The 17308-nt window shown below is 39.9% G+C and overlaps 1 protein-coding gene across 5 annotated transcripts in view; it reads right to left on the reverse strand.

Annotated features, from left to right (window-relative positions):
• Positions 1-11626: 11626 nt before the first annotated feature.
• Positions 11627-17308, reverse strand: part of Fam172a (family with sequence similarity 172 member A) — a 428434-nt gene continuing 422752 nt past the window's right edge. For 3 of the 5 annotated variants that reach the window (XM_057790095.1, XM_057790097.1, XM_057790093.1), the window contains one exon: positions 11628-14424. In XM_057790095.1, coding sequence (XP_057646078.1) covers positions 14282-14424 — 143 coding nt within the window. In that variant the 3' untranslated portion in view covers positions 11628-14281. Of the gene's footprint in view, positions 14425-17308 lie in introns of all 5 variants that reach the window. The other 2 variants (XM_057790094.1, XM_057790096.1) reach the window with 1 other exon arrangement.

Below are 17308 nucleotides of genomic sequence, written 5' to 3' on the forward strand. Positions count from 1 at the left end.
CTCAGATTTAGCAACACCCCCCCCCCACACACACACACACACTTGAAACAGTGACCTGTTCATTAAAGTGATCCCTTCCCTTTCTTGGTTACTTTGCTCACTGAGAGACCCTGGTCTCCCTTCTACCTCGCCTAGCAAGTTGTGTATACTGGGCCATACTCTTAGGGTTTTTTTTTTTAAACTATTATTTTGTGATCAACTCTGCTTACTTTTCTATTTATTTTTGGACCTCAGCTTTTTTGGATCACAAATGTCCCCACAAGTAATGCAGCAATAAATCTGAACAAAAATAAGACAGATTTCCTCATCGATGTGTAATAAAGTTAAAGGACATTGTTTTGTCAGACAAGCGCTAAGTAGAAAATAAATCTCAGAGTCTGGGGAAACAAAACGGAGCGCTGCTGGCATGTGTGTAAATTTACTTTTAAAAGCAATAAATCAATGTTAAATTAAACAGCTGGGTACCCGGTCTAGGAGAAGGTTCCATGTTTAAGAAGACCTTGAGGGGAGAAATATGCTATTTAACAACATCCACCTCAGATTTTTGGGGAGGTCCAGAGGCAAGGTATCTCTGACAACATTTCCCCTGAACTTCAGACAGGTAGAGGAAAAGAGAGAGCAGAGAACACGACTCTGCAACCCATCATTAGAATTTTACACACTTTCAGATGTAAGGAGACAAGGAATCTCTGATAAACTGTTTTAGATTCTTCTACATTGTAAAGCCTGGCTCTGAAATCCTGTTTTCTGGTTTAGTTTGTTGGATATGTTGTGGTCATTTTTTAAAATTACTCTTGCATTTTTCTATAAATACTTTAATCCCAGAAATATTGTAATGAGCATATGTAGCATGCCTGGCGCTCGTATTAATGTGTCTGTTTTACACAGCAAAAGACATGGTAAAATATTATTATTTTGTACATATTATGCACATTTTTTATCAAGAAAAAGTTGGTATTCAAGTGGTGTTAGAGCTAAACTATAATATTTTAGTATTTCTTTTTCTCCTTTTATTTTTATCCGGTTATAAAAGTCTTCACTGGGAGATATTGTGTGAGATACGGGAAGAGAGAGGGGAGAGAACAATAGAAATCCCAAGCTTTAGCTCTGTGTTCTAAAACAATGTGAACCAATGCATTTTTACAGAGGTAGACATAAAATAGCAGGAAATTAGGAATAGTTTATGGGTGGATTTTTTTTTTGTAGTCACTAAATCAAATCACAAAAAGGGTTATCAGTTCTTTAGAAGAGAGACATTTTTGAGATGAACTTTCTTAGGCACTGATTGAAAAGAACAAAAAGATTTGATTCCTGCTTATATAGGGCACAGGAGAGAGTTCTTTTTACTCTCTTCATATTGATTCCCAGTAAATTTTCTTTTATAGCTGTCTTGTTAGCCCACTTCCAAAGAATGTTCCCACAGTTCAGTAACATCGAGATTTAAAAGCTGGAAAGTGCTGCTTCATTCCCTGCACTGCAAACCAACAGGGGTGACTGTCCAGCACCCTAGCCGCCTTTGACTTTCCTTCAGTCAAAGCTTGCCTGAAGAAGAAGAATAAAAGTTATATTACTTATATTTAGATGGCACCATTCAGTTTCCAGGACCATTTATGGCTTGTTAAGTAAACCTCGTGTCAGTCAGAGATATCTCAGATTGCCTGTCAGGAGACATCTGGGCAGGCTTAGAAACTCAAATGACTTCTCCAGCTCTGCTAGGTTTGTCCAGGGATGTGCTCTCTTTGCGCCGAAGCCCTGGGGATCATTATAGCTCAAGGTGAGCCTTTTGGCCACTTCTCTTTGTCCTTGTTTGGATAGAAGGGTGCTGAAACCATTAGATGCTGGTCCAACGATAGAAAATGCAAGAGAGAGGGATGAAGAGGCTGACAATTTAATTAAAGACAACAAGCAAGCCAACGAGGAGCTATCCTTTAGATCAAGGCAGAAACCACCTCACCTCAGTAATTAGTTTGAGTTGGCTAGGGAGGTAAAGAGCAGAAACTTGTAGGTGAACTTGTTTGTAGGTGAGACCAGGCTTATAGCTAAATCAAGGCAAGTACACCTTCAAGTTGCTGTTTCCTCCCTATCTCCTGGTCTCTGGATGTTCGTGCTCTGACACAGACTCTTAGATTCTAACTTTGCTTGCTAGATGGCGCTCGGCGTCTCAAGACCTTCCAGTTCAGAATTAAAGTGGCTTTTTAGCACAAATCTGAACTAGTTGTGGGCATTTTGATTAGCACAGTGCTGGTAATGTTATTATTGTCCATGCTTTTCTCAGCCTTGCTCTCTTTTGTATTAAGACAGCACGCAGGTGGGAGCTGTCCATCTTAATCCTTGTAGCAAAAGAGTACAGGAAAATTCTATCTCTGAATTTATGGCATACTTGTGGCTCAGTTACTTGTTCTGATACATTTTAAAAAAGCATCTAAACTTTTTCTCTAGTAATCTGTTGGAGGGTTTTAGGAAGAAGATAGATCAGTCTTCTGATTTAAGCAAGTCCAGATACTTGCTCAAAACCCTTGAGGTAGGGCAGCAGAGTCCAAAGTCCACCCTTCACTCCCACCACCCTCACTCCTATCTCATCTGCCATCATGGGTACCATTAATTGACATAAAATATGTTCTGATGTTCTGTTCTATTTAAAGCCTAAAGTTAAAAAAACCAATGCCTACAGACACATGTTTAAATACTATTCATGAAAAAATTACCACACAGTTTGTCTTTTAAAAATGAAAGAGCGATTTGTGGATTCTAAAATGTAACCATTAAGCCTTTCTCAAATATTCAAAACATTTTTTTGGGGGGGAGGGAACTCTTTTGTGTTGAAGCATAAAGAGAGAACAAATAGTTCTGATAGAAAAATGAAGATGGTCCTAAAGGACCTATATATTGCTTTGCTAAATGAAGGTGCCATTTTTTCCAGAATCCTTGTCTATCCTTTAGACAGAGGGCTTCAGGTGAGAAGGGCAGTGCTCACAGTGAAGTCCATGCATCTCTGTAAACACAAGATGCTTTGACCAGAGGCTGAACTTGTCTTTAGGCATTGGGAACTGAGTTGTATAGAAGGCTCCACTTTGGAAATATTAATAATACCCAGAACTGAGTGCTTTGGAAACCTTGGTAAAATCTTGGCTGCTTTAGAGAAGATTCCGGCAAAGTCTCTCTCTAGGTGTTAGGCTGAAACTAGCAGGCGCTGAAAACCAAAAGAGAAAAATTTACAACTTGATCATCCCCAGCCACACACCAAAAAACCTGCTACTGTTGGGAACATATGTTCCAGATTAAGTTAAGCAAATGGCTTTCATTTTTTTCAAGGTTGAAATGATCATGAAAATTTAAATTTAAGTGTGTTGAACTTCCAAGGATCACTAGGTCCTCAAGTGTTTACAAATCTCCCCCTAACCATTTACTTAAAGACTTTTAATATTTTGTTACCTTCCTGAGATACTAGTTTAGACTCTTTTGCAGTTGAATTCAGTCAGGTGCTATTTTCCAGAAACATGTGTAGTTGTAAAAATTGGATAAATTGCAAACCGAGCATATTTGTCCCTGTACTATCAAATCACTGGACAGCTAAAGCATTACTGTAATGGCTTGTCTAAATTCCTAATATGCCTTCTCATTAAGAAGCTGATGCACTTTATTTTAAAGTTCTTTGAAAGTTTCACTCATGAAAAGAATTGTGATTTCTTTTCCATACCGTGGAGTCACCAGAGGTTTTAATTATGTCAGAAAGGCTGAAATCATAGTGCTTCTTTTAAAAAAGGAGTAACCCCCGTGCAGTCACCCAGCCATCTCCCAAATTGAATTATTTGAAAGTTAGTAGGGAGCTCCGTAAAGAAGCATAGAATTTACCCTCAGTTTCTAAGGTAACTCCATGGGCAAGCTGCAGAGGGGGAAGCCAGGCATCAGGTAACCTGGATAACTTCCAGAGTGATCTTCTCTGCCTCCAGATGATCTTTCCAGCAGCTTTTAAACTATTCTTGCTTGCCCTATTGACATTTGGTAGTTATGACTTATCCTTCTTCCTTTCCAAGGACTCTTCACAAATAGAACTTACTAATTTCTGTTCTCCCTGATTCATTCACAGAACTTATTCTTTTATAATGTATCAATATATTTCTTTAATTAACTAGGTACTCTATATTTGGCATTGAAAAATGGTCAAGGCAGAAAAATTTTAAAGATTTGAAGGACAAAAATGACCAGGACATCAGTAGCCACTAGAGAGTGTTGAAATGAAACTCGAAAAAAATAAAGGAGAGAAAAAAACAACAGTCATGTATGCTTTAGAAAGTTTTAAAGTTCCACAAGACACATACCCGTAGGAAGTAAACACTGATAGAGATGTTTCTTCATGAAGAATTACTTGATCTATATCTTCAATATTTTGCAATATTAGACTTAGATTATACTTTTTTATTCATGGTTTTCTTTAGCAAAAATGGTCTTAAAATATATGCACATGTTTGGAAGTTTCTAACTTATTAAAGAAACCCAGGAAAGTAAAGTCATTCTGAAACTGAATCAGGAATATAGTGTCCTTCAATGTTAAAGAGCTTATTAATACGGAAAGCTTGCATGGAGGAAAAGATCTCCTGGCATCCACACTGAGAGCAAAGTCCATCTCCTAGGAGTTCACTTGGTGCCATCCCTGTCACCCCAAGCCTCCACAACTCTCTTCCTATTGACAAAGAAAACCCTTGTCTCTTCTTGCACCCAGCTCCCCTTTGCTGCAGAACAGGCTAGAATGAAACATTTTCCAAAGCAGAAACTCAGTTAATTTAAAAATAAAAAACTAACAAACAAACAACAAAAACAAATCAAAAAAAAAAAACAAAAAAAACAAAAAAAATGACCAATGACTTGCAAACACCTAGAGATACTTGAGTTGTGACAGATGGGAGAGGTGCAGTCTAGTCCATAATAACTGAGTCCCAAGTCACTAAGTTCAACAGGTTTCCTTTGTAGCTCCCCCCATTTCAGCTGCCAAATTGCATTAAGCCTGGTGGGTCCCCATCAGCTTTCATAGAGGGTCCAGCTGCTAGTTTAGACAGCTTCCAGTTTGAATGCTTTTCTGTAGTAGCATGGTTTCTACACAACGACTAATGTGACTTAAGTGATGCTCAAACTATGAGGAAATTTTTCTTTGGGAAAAGCAAACTCAGGAGTGACTCTACAGAGAGAGAAAGGCATAAAGTTCCCGTGGACAGTGTTGGACAAGAGAGGAAGCTGCTCAGAGCAGTTCCGAGAGAAAAGATTGAATTACTAACCAGGGAAAGATTATTATCAACCAGTTATTTGTGTGAGTCAATGGGAAGAAAAACAAGGCGTTTTAAGGCTAACTTGCCTCTCAACGGAGAAATTCGGTGACTTTTTTTTTTTAATTGCAATGCCGTGCCAGAGAAAACTTTTTCTCCTGAATGTATTGGGTAGTTCCTGTGATTACATAGAACGCGGTGGAATCCCGTTTGCTAAGGAGATACCCGGGTTTTTTCTCACTTCATTAACTTATCACTCTTACTCAAAAAGTTTGCAGTAAGTTGGTTTGGAACGGATTTCATCCAATCTTTAATAAGAGATTGGTTTTGACTGTCTCACCCGTCCTAAACATAGTGTTTTTTAAAAAATTGCAGTATCAGGACAGCTGATGATCCGAACTGCGTTCTGAAGGGAGGGGCGAGATTTCACTCAAAGCCAAACAAATAAGTCGAGATTTTCAATACAACAAGGTGTTATATTTGGAATCTGTCTTAGGAGTGTCGGCTGGGGTTGCTAGGGAGACTACGCAATGAACCAGATGCCACCGGGAGTGGTTTTCCATTATTGCTCAACGCGACAATTGGGGGGAAAAAGACAAATAAGGAGATTTAGTGAAAACAGCTAGGACTGAAGTTTGTAGAGGAGAATAAGTGACGGGTACAAGCCAGAGGCGCCCCTTTTTGGTGTTGTCAAATTGCTGTCAGGCTCTTTAGCCGCCTTCGAGAGCCTGCTGCAGAGAGCCTCCGCTTGCTTGGAGGAGTGATTAAGCAGTGCCTAGGCGCCCCAGAGTGAGTCAGAAAACTTCAACCACCAGCAGGGTGGTGGTACCAGGGACTGTCGGGGCTGCATCTACATTTTTTTTTTTTGAAACACATATCTGTAGCGACTGAGATTATAGGCCTATGAACAAAGCGGTTCCCGCAGAAACCCTTTAAAGCGGAGTTGATACAGATCTTGCTAGCTAAAGGGTGGTGATGAAAAGTTGGTCCAAGAAAATTTGGGTTGTGCAATGGAAGACCCTTACCGTAGCAGTGACTGCGGGGTGGAGCTACGTACAGCATAGACTCGATGCAAATTCGGGATACTCCCTGACAAATGGAGCATCAACTCTGGGCGCTCTGATTAACACCAGGCAGGGAGCAGGCAAGATTCTCCTTCCACAAACCACAGTCTTTAAGCTCACTGTGGTTTTGGGCTGAGATCCTGAGGTTTTTAGAAGGGAATATCCTATGGTGCGGGAGTGGCCAGAGTGAGGAATCCCGTTAGGCGCAACTTTGGGGGTTCTGACCAAGGGGTAGAAGGAAGGGGGCGCTGGGTGCTGTCCATGGTGCTGGGAGAACAGGGAGCCTTCATATTGCCTTGTTTCGCTGTCTCCAAACCACCGCGAGGTGTAAAAAATGAAAAGGGACACCAAATCACGGTACAAGGAAATTTACCTCTTAGGAAATGTGGGAAATACGAATGTGGCAGTCTAGGCGGGTCCTACTTTTATTTCTGGGTCATTACAGTGTAGACAGCTATTTTCCTTCTTAAAGTGTATCACATTTCAAAGTATGTAATCAGCAATTGCTGATGTGCAAAATAAAGAGGAAAAAGAAAAATGAAAACTATGCCTTGAGATTCTAAATATACCCAAGGATAGGATAATTAGCTATTTCCAGGGCGCTAGGGAATCGAGGAAGACGGTGGCTTAAACTTGCTATCACATTTTATTGAGAAAGGTATTTTTCACCTAAATACTTTTTTGAGTTCTATGTTTGTGAAATACTGTAGTCATATTTTTGTCAACAAGAATAAAAGGAGCAACTTACATGTTGCAGTGTCTGACTAAGAATTCATTCTCTGTAATAAAGCAATACTTTTGATTGCATTACTATAAAGCAAACCATCTTGATTTTTTTAAAAGAGGCTTGTGATTAGCAAGAAAGCAGGGTGCAGATAGAAATAATTTCAATATTGAGGTAAGGGCCTGTAAATAGAAATGTAAGCTATCCACTAAAGAGCCGTATTCTTGAAAAGGACTGTACACACATGCTATAACAGATAGATCATTCACTATGCTTGGTAAAGCTAGAATTGTGAGAAACAGGAAAAGGACTGACATTGTTTTAATCACTAAAATCTTATGTATCCTCAGTAACTTGAATCCACGTGACAATGAAGAAGGAAGAGGACATGAATTCAAACAGCTGACACAGTGATCAGCAGCAGCTGACAGCATCGCATTTGATATTTGATATCAAGCACTAGATCAATATTTGTGAGATCAATGAAATTTTAATGGGTTTCTTTCAAAACTGCATGAAAGCCAATCGTGTCACTCTGAACTACTGTTATTTTTTTAAAGCTGGTTATTCCAGGGGATGATATTAAGTAACTTACTGAAGTAAGCAGAAGTGAGAGAGGAGGGGTTTCAGGGGTGGTAGGAAACACCACCATGCTGCAAAACACCATGAGTGTTTCTTTAGTTGATAATTCAGGGAAGGTGCACGTTTATTTTTAAAAAGCACTTATTTAAGTATGCTTCTAAAAAGAGAGAAAGCTTTTGAATGATTACTAGGAGGTATATGAGGATGAGTGGGTGAGAGACAACCTTCCAGATACTGTAAGAATTAGGCGGTATGTGAATAAACACAAATGTACACCATAGAAGGGGAGACTCTGGTCTTCCCCTCATGTGTAGAACTGAGTGGGAAATAACAGACTTTTCTTCATTATTGAGAGTCCCACCTGATACTTAAGCAATATTCTCACCAAGGTAAAATAGGAAAAAAATGAAGCTATAAATATTGTCTATTATTTTTCTTAGATTTTCTCCTTTAAAAATAAAATGCCATTTATCTGATCCAGAAGAACACAGTTTTCTAACCTTTAGCTCTATTTAGAGAAAATTCTAAACTTGGATTTGTTGGTTTTTACAGGTTTCCGTTTGAGGATTTCCCACCCAGAGGACTCTCAGGCCTTCAGTCCAGATGGAAACTCCCAGGGAGGGCGGCAGAGGTATGAGCTTCATCTCAGTAGGATCTATACAAAGGGGACAGTTGCACTGGGGAGGGATCTTGACAAGCAGAGGTGTGATTTCTCAGATGACGAGAACCAGAAAATAGTTTTCATTCATAATTCAACATTAGTTTAAAACTTGGGGAAAGGAATTTGCTTTTCACTGAAATAATAGCAACATTTTAGGAAATTTCTGACAACTCTAAAGGTCTTTCAGTCTTCAGAAAGAATAAGATACTTGAGACTAAGCCATTCTTAGCTTCCCCCAAGTGCTTCCCTCTTCTTGATTCTAGCAGGTTGTCTAAAGAAACTTCACATGAAGTTCACATTCCTGGGGTTTTACAGAAGCTTACTTCCCACCTTCTGCTCTGTAAGAACCTAGGTAGAGAAAGAATTTTCCAGGATTTTAATGACCCCATAAACAACAATAACAACAACAATCCATGGTTTGCATGTGTCTCTATGCTCTTTTGTATTCAAAATTGGCAGAGTGCCTACAAAACTAAAAACATTAGCAGTTTAAATCAATTTTCTGTAATGAAATAAAGCCAACCTTACACACAAGTACATATTACATACTAGCAGATATTTACAGAGGCAGCACAAGCTTGGAGCATTTAAAAATATTAATTGCAATGCCTTGAAGATTTTCCATATGAAAAATCTATTTCATAAAGATTCAAACTTTCATGAAGATCACCACATACAGAGCACCTATGTTATAGGCACTGACTAAATACACACATATTGTATATGTTGTCTGTGAAATGAGCAGAAAGGCATAAATATCCTATATAAAGCTATGTCTATATGAGACATAAAGATGCTTATATACATAAAGTTTTCTATTTGATCTTAAAAAACCATCAGGTATTTTAAGAAAGGAAATGAACTCTATAGTCAATGGTAATTAATTTGGACTTCAATTTGGCAAATCATAATTTGACTAATACTTTTTCCTCAGAGTATGAGGAATTTTAAGTTTTAGTGCAGCAAAAATGTTCTTCTTCTTAAGCCACTTTGAAGTGATGTTAGTGAGTCTACAGTAGTCACATCTACATGGTAATCTCTGGTTTTGCCTTCAAACAGAATTCTGTTACAAAGGACTTGGAAAGATTTTGAATCTATTCAGGAGAGGAAAACTCTTTAATTTTCTGAGGAGTAAAAACTCCCCAAGAAACTTCATATAGCTTCTTAGATTTTGCTTCACATACGTGATAAAACATTGATTGTTGCAGTCTGGTGACCCATGAAATTTGGGGGTTAGTTTTCTCTTCAGACCAGAGCATATAATTATGCAAATAAAGAGCTGTCACTGATCTAGTGAAATACTCACAAACACATGCACTCTGAAATTGGACAGAAAAGGGAAAATGGTTTGTGATGTGTGTGCCGTGGTTTGCTTTCCTGCCAACTTTCCATCTGAGTTCATTATTCAAATCGTAAACTTTAAAGAGACATATCGTTCTTGGGGTGTTGGGTGTCTTTCACTTCAGATTCTTTGTTTTGGTCACAAAGTAAGTTCAATATCATTTTATCCATGAGAGTTTCGTATGTCACCCAGTGTAACAGCCACAGGAGAAAAAGCTGAGTGACCTGGACAGGCAGGTGTGGGACCTTCATACATTTCTTCCTAGAAACATGTTTCACAGCAACATAGACAATGTTCGGTTTCAAAACTACAAAGAGTATAATGAAAGGTTTTACAACCTTCAAGGCAAAGGGCCAGGAAAAGTTGCCTGGAAAGATATCAAGGAGTAAGTAAAATTTTCATCTTCTAAGTTTTACATTTACAAGAAAATACTGGCCATTCTATGACGTCCAGTTAGTGATCAAACCTTCAGGACAGTTTTCTCTAAACAGCAACTCTTAAGGTTTTGTGACTCATTTTCCATTATAGTTCCTACAAACCTTAATACTGAGAATTAACAACAATTCTTCATTCGATCAGTCACATGAGTCTTCTTGAGATTTCCCAGTCCCAAAGTTACCATTGTGAGGTGGTTGCATGGTTTTAGATGTCATGAAGGGTCCCACTGATGAAATCTGAGAAGTCTCTTGTCAAACCACTGACTGCTAAAGACGTCACTCCATGAAAGCAGTGATGTGAAACTTTGAAGACATTGACCCAAATGAATCAATTAAATCAACATCCACTCCATCTAGGGTGAGGTTTAAAAATTATCATTGTCATTTAAAAATGCAGATTTCAGGAGAAATGCGGGATTGTTTTGATAACTGTTTCTATTCTTGGACCTCTCTTAATGCATTTTGTGCTACCCTCTTCCAACATCTTCCAGTCGGTGAGTATCCTCTGAGTACAGTGTATGGCAGTTGCAATGGTTTAAATCTCAAACCACCTCACAAAGCTAATGCTTTAGGTGGGGTAGCTTTAAGCTCTGAGAAGTGTTGATTAAAAACCCTTTCTCAGACTCAACCTGATCAGTTTTTTCTGGAGATTAATAGAATATTAGATAAAATGAAGATGAACAGTTCAAGAGACTCCTACTTAGTCATTCTATACAGGGAAGTAAGGAAAGTATTACATTTTTTGAAAGGGGTATGTCTTAGAGTCTTTTACAGTATTATGACAAAGTGGATATAAGTAGTCACCACAATTATCCCCCCGTTTGCAATCCTATTTCAAATACATGACTGTTTCATGTTTATTTTTTTAGCCTGTCCCCCACAAGACATGAGAAAAATTTCCAAAAAATTTGGCAGTGTGTTACTTTATACTGTGAAAACTACTTAATAGTAATTTTTCTTAAATGAGTTTGGAGTACAGTTTCTAACAGGAGCCTATAAGTTAACAATCTAAACAATGATTACAACATGTAAGGTACATGTTTGAATTGGAACTGTGCAATCCAGAGAAACAGGAAAAAAATCTAATTTTAAATTAGCAGTGCTAATTTAGTTGCCACACTCTGTCACCCAAAGCCCCTTCAAAGTAGTGGAAGGCATTGGAAGGAAAGGCTGTAACAAATGGAAACAGGTCAGTTTTGAACTGGACACACTTTATCAAGGTCGGATCATTAGCAGTTTGGCCAACTTAATCTTACTAGGCTCCCTTTAAGAAACATATTTACTGTATATAAATGGTTATTTTTAAAGCATTTTGAAGACAAGTTGTTCTAACTTCCTTATCTACATATTAAAAACACTTGGCTAAAAATGTTATCTTTATGACATATGTGAGCCAGGTAAATCGTCAACTAATGTTAGGATATTGTTGTATAGCAATAGCAATAGTAATAATAAGTAGCTCGAACGCCTATAATGTTGATGTATATGGTCCAGTCACTTCAAGGTCTCAGCTTTGAAAGCCTCTGTGCAGGTGGTGAAAAAAGAGCTGAAGAGAAATAAAACACAGCTGCTTGTTGACAACCTTATTTATTTTAAAATGTTAAACAGAAAAGAGATGATAGGAGACTCTTGTGCTTTATTTATTTATTTTTGATATAGAAACAAAAATGCATTCCAGGAAGCACAAGGCAGAACTCTGAGGAAAGAACAATTATTACAAATAAATGGTCTTCCAGATACCTAGGGTGACTTTCAAGGACTGCATATTAGGTCCCTTTAGAAAGTTCCAAAGCGACTGCCTGGCACAGAAGCTTCAACGGGACTGTTCTGAATCTCCAATTCATGTCTTTCTCAACCTACTTATTCTAAGAACTAAGCATATGATTAAGGAGGGGGGGACGACACAGCCTACTTTTAAACCATTACATGCCTAGAATCTTTTAAAGAAAATAACAGGGAGAAGACCAGAGAAGAAATATTACCATTGGCCACCACTCTGCAGGCGGGGTACTGTCAACTGCTCACTGTTAGCTAGCTGTTAGCAAATACCAATAGCATCCCAATCCACAGGTTAAGAAATCCTGTATTATAAGGAAGTGCTTTGCTTTGCTCCCTCTGGGTTGCTACAGTGCAGATCTACATATAGTAACAGACATTTACAAAACACAACTTTGTAAATCGCTCTACCAGACAAGTAACAAGGTAACAATTCAGTGATTGTAAGTACTCATCCCAAGGAAACAGTGACTTTCTCTATATAAGTGAGAAATCTGGAGAGAAGGACCAAGAATCCTTTGGTTCATAAGCTGAGTGCATTTACTTTGCTTTAACTCAGCTGTCGAAGCTTAGCAAATTTATTCCTGCATAAGTGTTGGATTTTGTTTTAATGTCACAAAGTTAGTTTCTTGTGAATATTTTCATATACTGAAAACATCATATAATGTATAACATTTGGTAAGATACATCAATCAACAGCAATTTTTCAAACCCAGTCATTAGAAAGATATCATTTTTACAATTAGAAATGTAAGGGTCACTATGACAGAGCAATGTGCTTAACATTGTTGAAGTAACACATTTTAAACTGCCCAGGAGCTGAATAAAATGCAATTTTGATTCATCTTGAGTTGCTTCTGTTTAAGTAATCTCAGAAGATGGCCAGACATGACCACTAGCCACTTTACTTCCCTGGCACTGAAAACAGAACTATTGAATGCATGTATATGCCAAAGAACACGAGATATAACCAGTTTTAAAACTTGCTGAAATTAGTTCATAATATTAAGACAAATTCTCCATAAGCTTGTTGGGTGCAGGTTACCCTTCTGAGGCCTTAGCCAGTGCCACAGAATCATTTCAAACATTCTTTTACATGTTCTCAAAGAAGGCAGATGCATTACTTGTTGAATTTACTTAAGAAAGAACTGTTAGTATTAAATTCACAATCTCACCCACTGGATATAATCTTCATTAATTAAATCCTTCAAGTAACTAATGTTCTTTTTTAATTTGAAAGTCAGTAAAATGTCGACTTATTTTATCTTCTGTATGTCAGTGTTGGCCAGATCCCAGTTAGGTTAGAGAACCTAACCGCGGATAGGGAAAAACCCTATCACAGGAAGTGGGACACTAAATATTTGGACCTAAAAGAGAGAATGATTCTCTTGTCCTAGTGTAGATGGAAACTGAAGCAGTTTAACCTTACTTAGCTTTTCAGAAGGACGAGGGCATGAATTTCTTTTCTTTTCTTTTTTTTTGTCGACAGTAAAAAGAAAAACAAATCTTGTATCTGAAAGGGTTTACTACATGAAAGGTACAAGTACACTTAGTACGGATTACTAACCACCACTGACGCTGCGCAGTGGTAGTACACAGACAGCAAACTTTCGGTGTATCATCTAAATGTACTCCTTATGTTACATAGTTAACAGGAGGGTCAGTTCTTACAAGAAAGATAGAAATTTCAGTGAACACAGGGCCTTTTACCTACATCTAAAATATTTGAACATCTTCCTGAACTCTTGTTCAACTCGGCAGGTATGTTCAGAAAAAATAATTCGGATTCAGTACTTTATGAACATTTTATGCAAAGTTTTTCTTTTGGTCTTGAAATGGGAATAGGTCGTTACTGGGAGAGAACAATTTGTACTCCCCAAACTACACAGTACATCACGGCGGTCATGTTCTCAATTTAAAGTTGGCATTTCTGGGACCCAGGAGTACCGGGAAGGCCGGGAGTGTGGCCTTCTATAAAAGAGAGTGCTCACAAGATGACCCGCGGGAAAAACCTGGTTACAGTTAAAGTTTGAAGTCTAGAGTAAAAGCTTGCTAAGTTAAGGGGGAGTAAAAATGGGCACGGTTGAGGCTGGGCAGCAGTGGCCGCGCTGCAGCGGGCTGTAGGACCGCGCAGACGCCGCCGCTTGGGCAGCAGCGCCCGCGACTCGGCGGGGCGGGTGGAAGCGGGGTACCGTGGGGCTCGGGGCGCTCTCAGCCTCGCGGGCCGCCAACCCGGGCGCGAAATCCCGGCGCGAAGCCCCGGCTTAGCCCGCAGAAAATGCGGCCGCCGAGTCCATATTGCTTTGACAGTTGCACTCATCTAGAAATAATGCAAAATGCTATTTAGACGAACACAGGACGACCCTGTGCTGGAGGAAGAGAGCAATCTCAAGGGGGCCCCAGGCTGCGGGGCGGCGGGCGGAGGGCGGCGGCGAGCTCACAGCTCCTCGTGCTTGATCCGGTGCGAGCGCCGCGTCAGGGCGGGCTTCTGTGAGCTGCTCCTGGCCTCCGAGGCTTCCGCGAAGAACTTGAAGATGGACGGGAAGCTCTTCCAGGAAGTTAGCTCGTGGCGGTCAGTGCCTGCGGAGACACACGCGGGATTACAAGGTGTCTCGCGGGGGTGTAGCCACCCGCAGGCGGCGAGGAGCCCCGCCCTCCCGGGGAGCGCCCAGCCACCGGCGAGCTCACCCGCCAGCCCAGGGACCCGGGTTCCGCTCGTCCACGCCTCCCCGCGGGGGCCAGGACCCGCCCGCAGGGCCCCTGGGGGAGCGGCCAGGAGCGCCCTGGCCTCCGGCGCTCCGGGCCAATCGAGTAGCTCGGCGGGAGGGCCACTCCCTCTCCCGCCTACAAACCACCCACTTCCCCAGGCACGGGATTGGTTTCCCCTAGCGTGCAGGATCCCGAGTCTACCACACCCACCCCAGAGTGCCCCGGAGGCTCGGCTCCCAGGCTCAGCGTGTACGTGTGTGTGTGTGTGTGGGGGGGGGGGGGGGGGGAGTTGGAGAGGAGGGGAAATCGTTCTTTTTCTGGCTCGTCACAGTCTCTGATGCTGGACACGACTGCTTCAGAGAGGTCACCGGGACCAAATCACTGTAGATATTTAATGCAAGGACAGATTCAAAAGAAGACCAGGGGCCTTGAAAGTATCCTAGGCGGGCCACACGCTTTACACTTTACAGAATTTAGGAGGAGAGAGCTAGAAAAACCAGACAGAAAAGTGTTTCAAAGCGGAACCACTGAAAGCATTTTTGTCCCCTATTCAGTCGGGGTGTTCAGAGGAGCTGTAGATTTTCATTTACCCGGTTATTTTACTACAGCTTCTGTCTTTGACTTGGGTTGAACATTATACACTATTTTTCGAATCAAATGGAACCTTTAGTTTTACAAAAACAGCAAGTAACATGTATGCATTGAAATATACGAATAACCCTGGCTTTAAAAAATATTTTTGATAGGATAAATAATTCAATCAATAACTTCATAATAGATTTTTAATTAAATATAATTATAAATACTCCCCTCGTATAGAAATTATGAGTGGTTAGCTTTGAAACAGAATCTCATCCTCTATCACTTAATTATGCAGATACTGCTCAGAAGTCTCCGAATTCAGGGCCTCTGATACTTTAACATTGTTAATGATAATTCTTTAGTCTGTAATAGTAGGTCATTGCTATGGTTACTCTACAATGGTGCAACACTTTGCCTTCCCCCTTCAGCTATTCGCTGAGACCTGGTAACCACATTTGTTGCCTAGCAACAGCTTTGTGACAGTATCACAATCTGGGAATTCTAACAATAAAGATGCTGTGGCTGCACTGGCTGGCCAGTTTGCACACGTGACTCAACTGAGGAAAGTGTCCTTACTGAAGACTCCTCTCTTCACAGGGTGGCTTCACCTCCCTCTTCGCTGGCCTTATGAACCTGTACTTGGAACTAAGATCCAATATTGAAGTCGCACTCTGGAAATATATCCACATCACTGTATTCAGACTGAAAAATGAGGTCATTTCTTATATGCTTGCACATTTTTGGCAAAATTCAATTTCTTCAGTGGGAGGGATTGATGAGAATAGGTTTTACTGGTAAATCCTCAAGGGTCTGAATGAATTCTGATAATTTCTAATAGAATTTTTAGGGGGAAAAGTCTGACTTCATCAGTATGTGTGTAAAATTACTAGATTTTTTTAAAAGGCCATTTATTTGTTGTGTACAGCTCTTGAAATATTGGTAGGTATTCTCATATATTAATATTGTTAAGTATAGATTGATATTGCCACTGAGATTAAATTTTGAATTGTGCAAGTGCTACATTTGATCTTAGTCAACATGTGGTTGCTGGGAATTGAACTCGGGACCTCGGAAAGAGCAGCCAGTGCTCTTAACCTCTGAGCCATTTCTTCAGCCCAAAATACTAGATTTTTTTTTAAATACAAGGAATATGCTGATATTATTTTATTTATTTTTACTGTTAGTCACATTATGCCCATCAAGGATTCCTTTGGATTTGGAGATAGTTACAGTATCAAAACACAAGTGAACAGTTCTAGACACCCTCAAACACGCTGTTTCAAATAAATGCCACATGTATTTCTGGAAAGAGGCTCTGTCTCTGAGCAGGTTTATGAAAAGTTTGTCTTTTTCTGCAGTTTCTCTGCCATCCACTTTTAATTTAGTAATAACTATTAAATTGCACTCATGAGGACAGAGTCTTTCACCTATATTTCCTCTTTTTGAAGGATCATCCTCAGATGCATATGGCAACAGCTCTTTGCACACACACTAAGTCTGTCCCCTGTAACTCTTTTCTTTCCCTCTTTCTAACTGTCTACTCACATTTAGCATTTCTCCATAATGATCTGTTACAACTAACAGTGTTGCCCAGGAGAGAATTCTTCCACAGTTCCTCTTTCTCCTTGAAAACCAATCCAATCTACGACACTGGAGGGACTTGGGAGTTAAGGTCTTAAGCAGTTTTAGCCCCCTGTCCTTCTCCCTAGTGACGATCTTTCTGAGGGCTGGACAGATACCCTTGAAGATAAAAATCCCTAAAGAATTCTTTTTGGTTTCAGCTCATGGTAACTCTCTGCTTCAGTAGTCCTGGTCTGTGGAGACAGCGAGCAATGGAGAACTGCAGGTGCAGATGGGATGATAGATCTTTCTGCTTTCACCAGGAGGGAGGATTACTAGGAAATAAACTAGACTGCCAACCGAGTCACCTACTTTAGGTAACTGAATTAAGGCAGGGAGGACGGATGTTTTTTCTAAAGTAAGAAATGGTAAATGCATATTTTTTTATCTTTATAAAAACTTTCCTTTTGAGCTGGCGAGACGGTTCAGCAGGTAAAAGTGTTTGCCACTAAGCCCAACAACCTGGGTTCAATCCCCAGGATCCACATGGCACAAAGAGTAATATAAAAATTATAAAAATTTGATAGACTCCATCCTTTTTTTTTAATTTCTT

Source organism: Chionomys nivalis, chromosome 15 (genome assembly GCF_950005125.1).
Source record: "Chionomys nivalis chromosome 15, mChiNiv1.1, whole genome shotgun sequence".
Lineage (NCBI taxonomy): Eukaryota > Metazoa > Chordata > Mammalia > Rodentia > Cricetidae > Chionomys > Chionomys nivalis.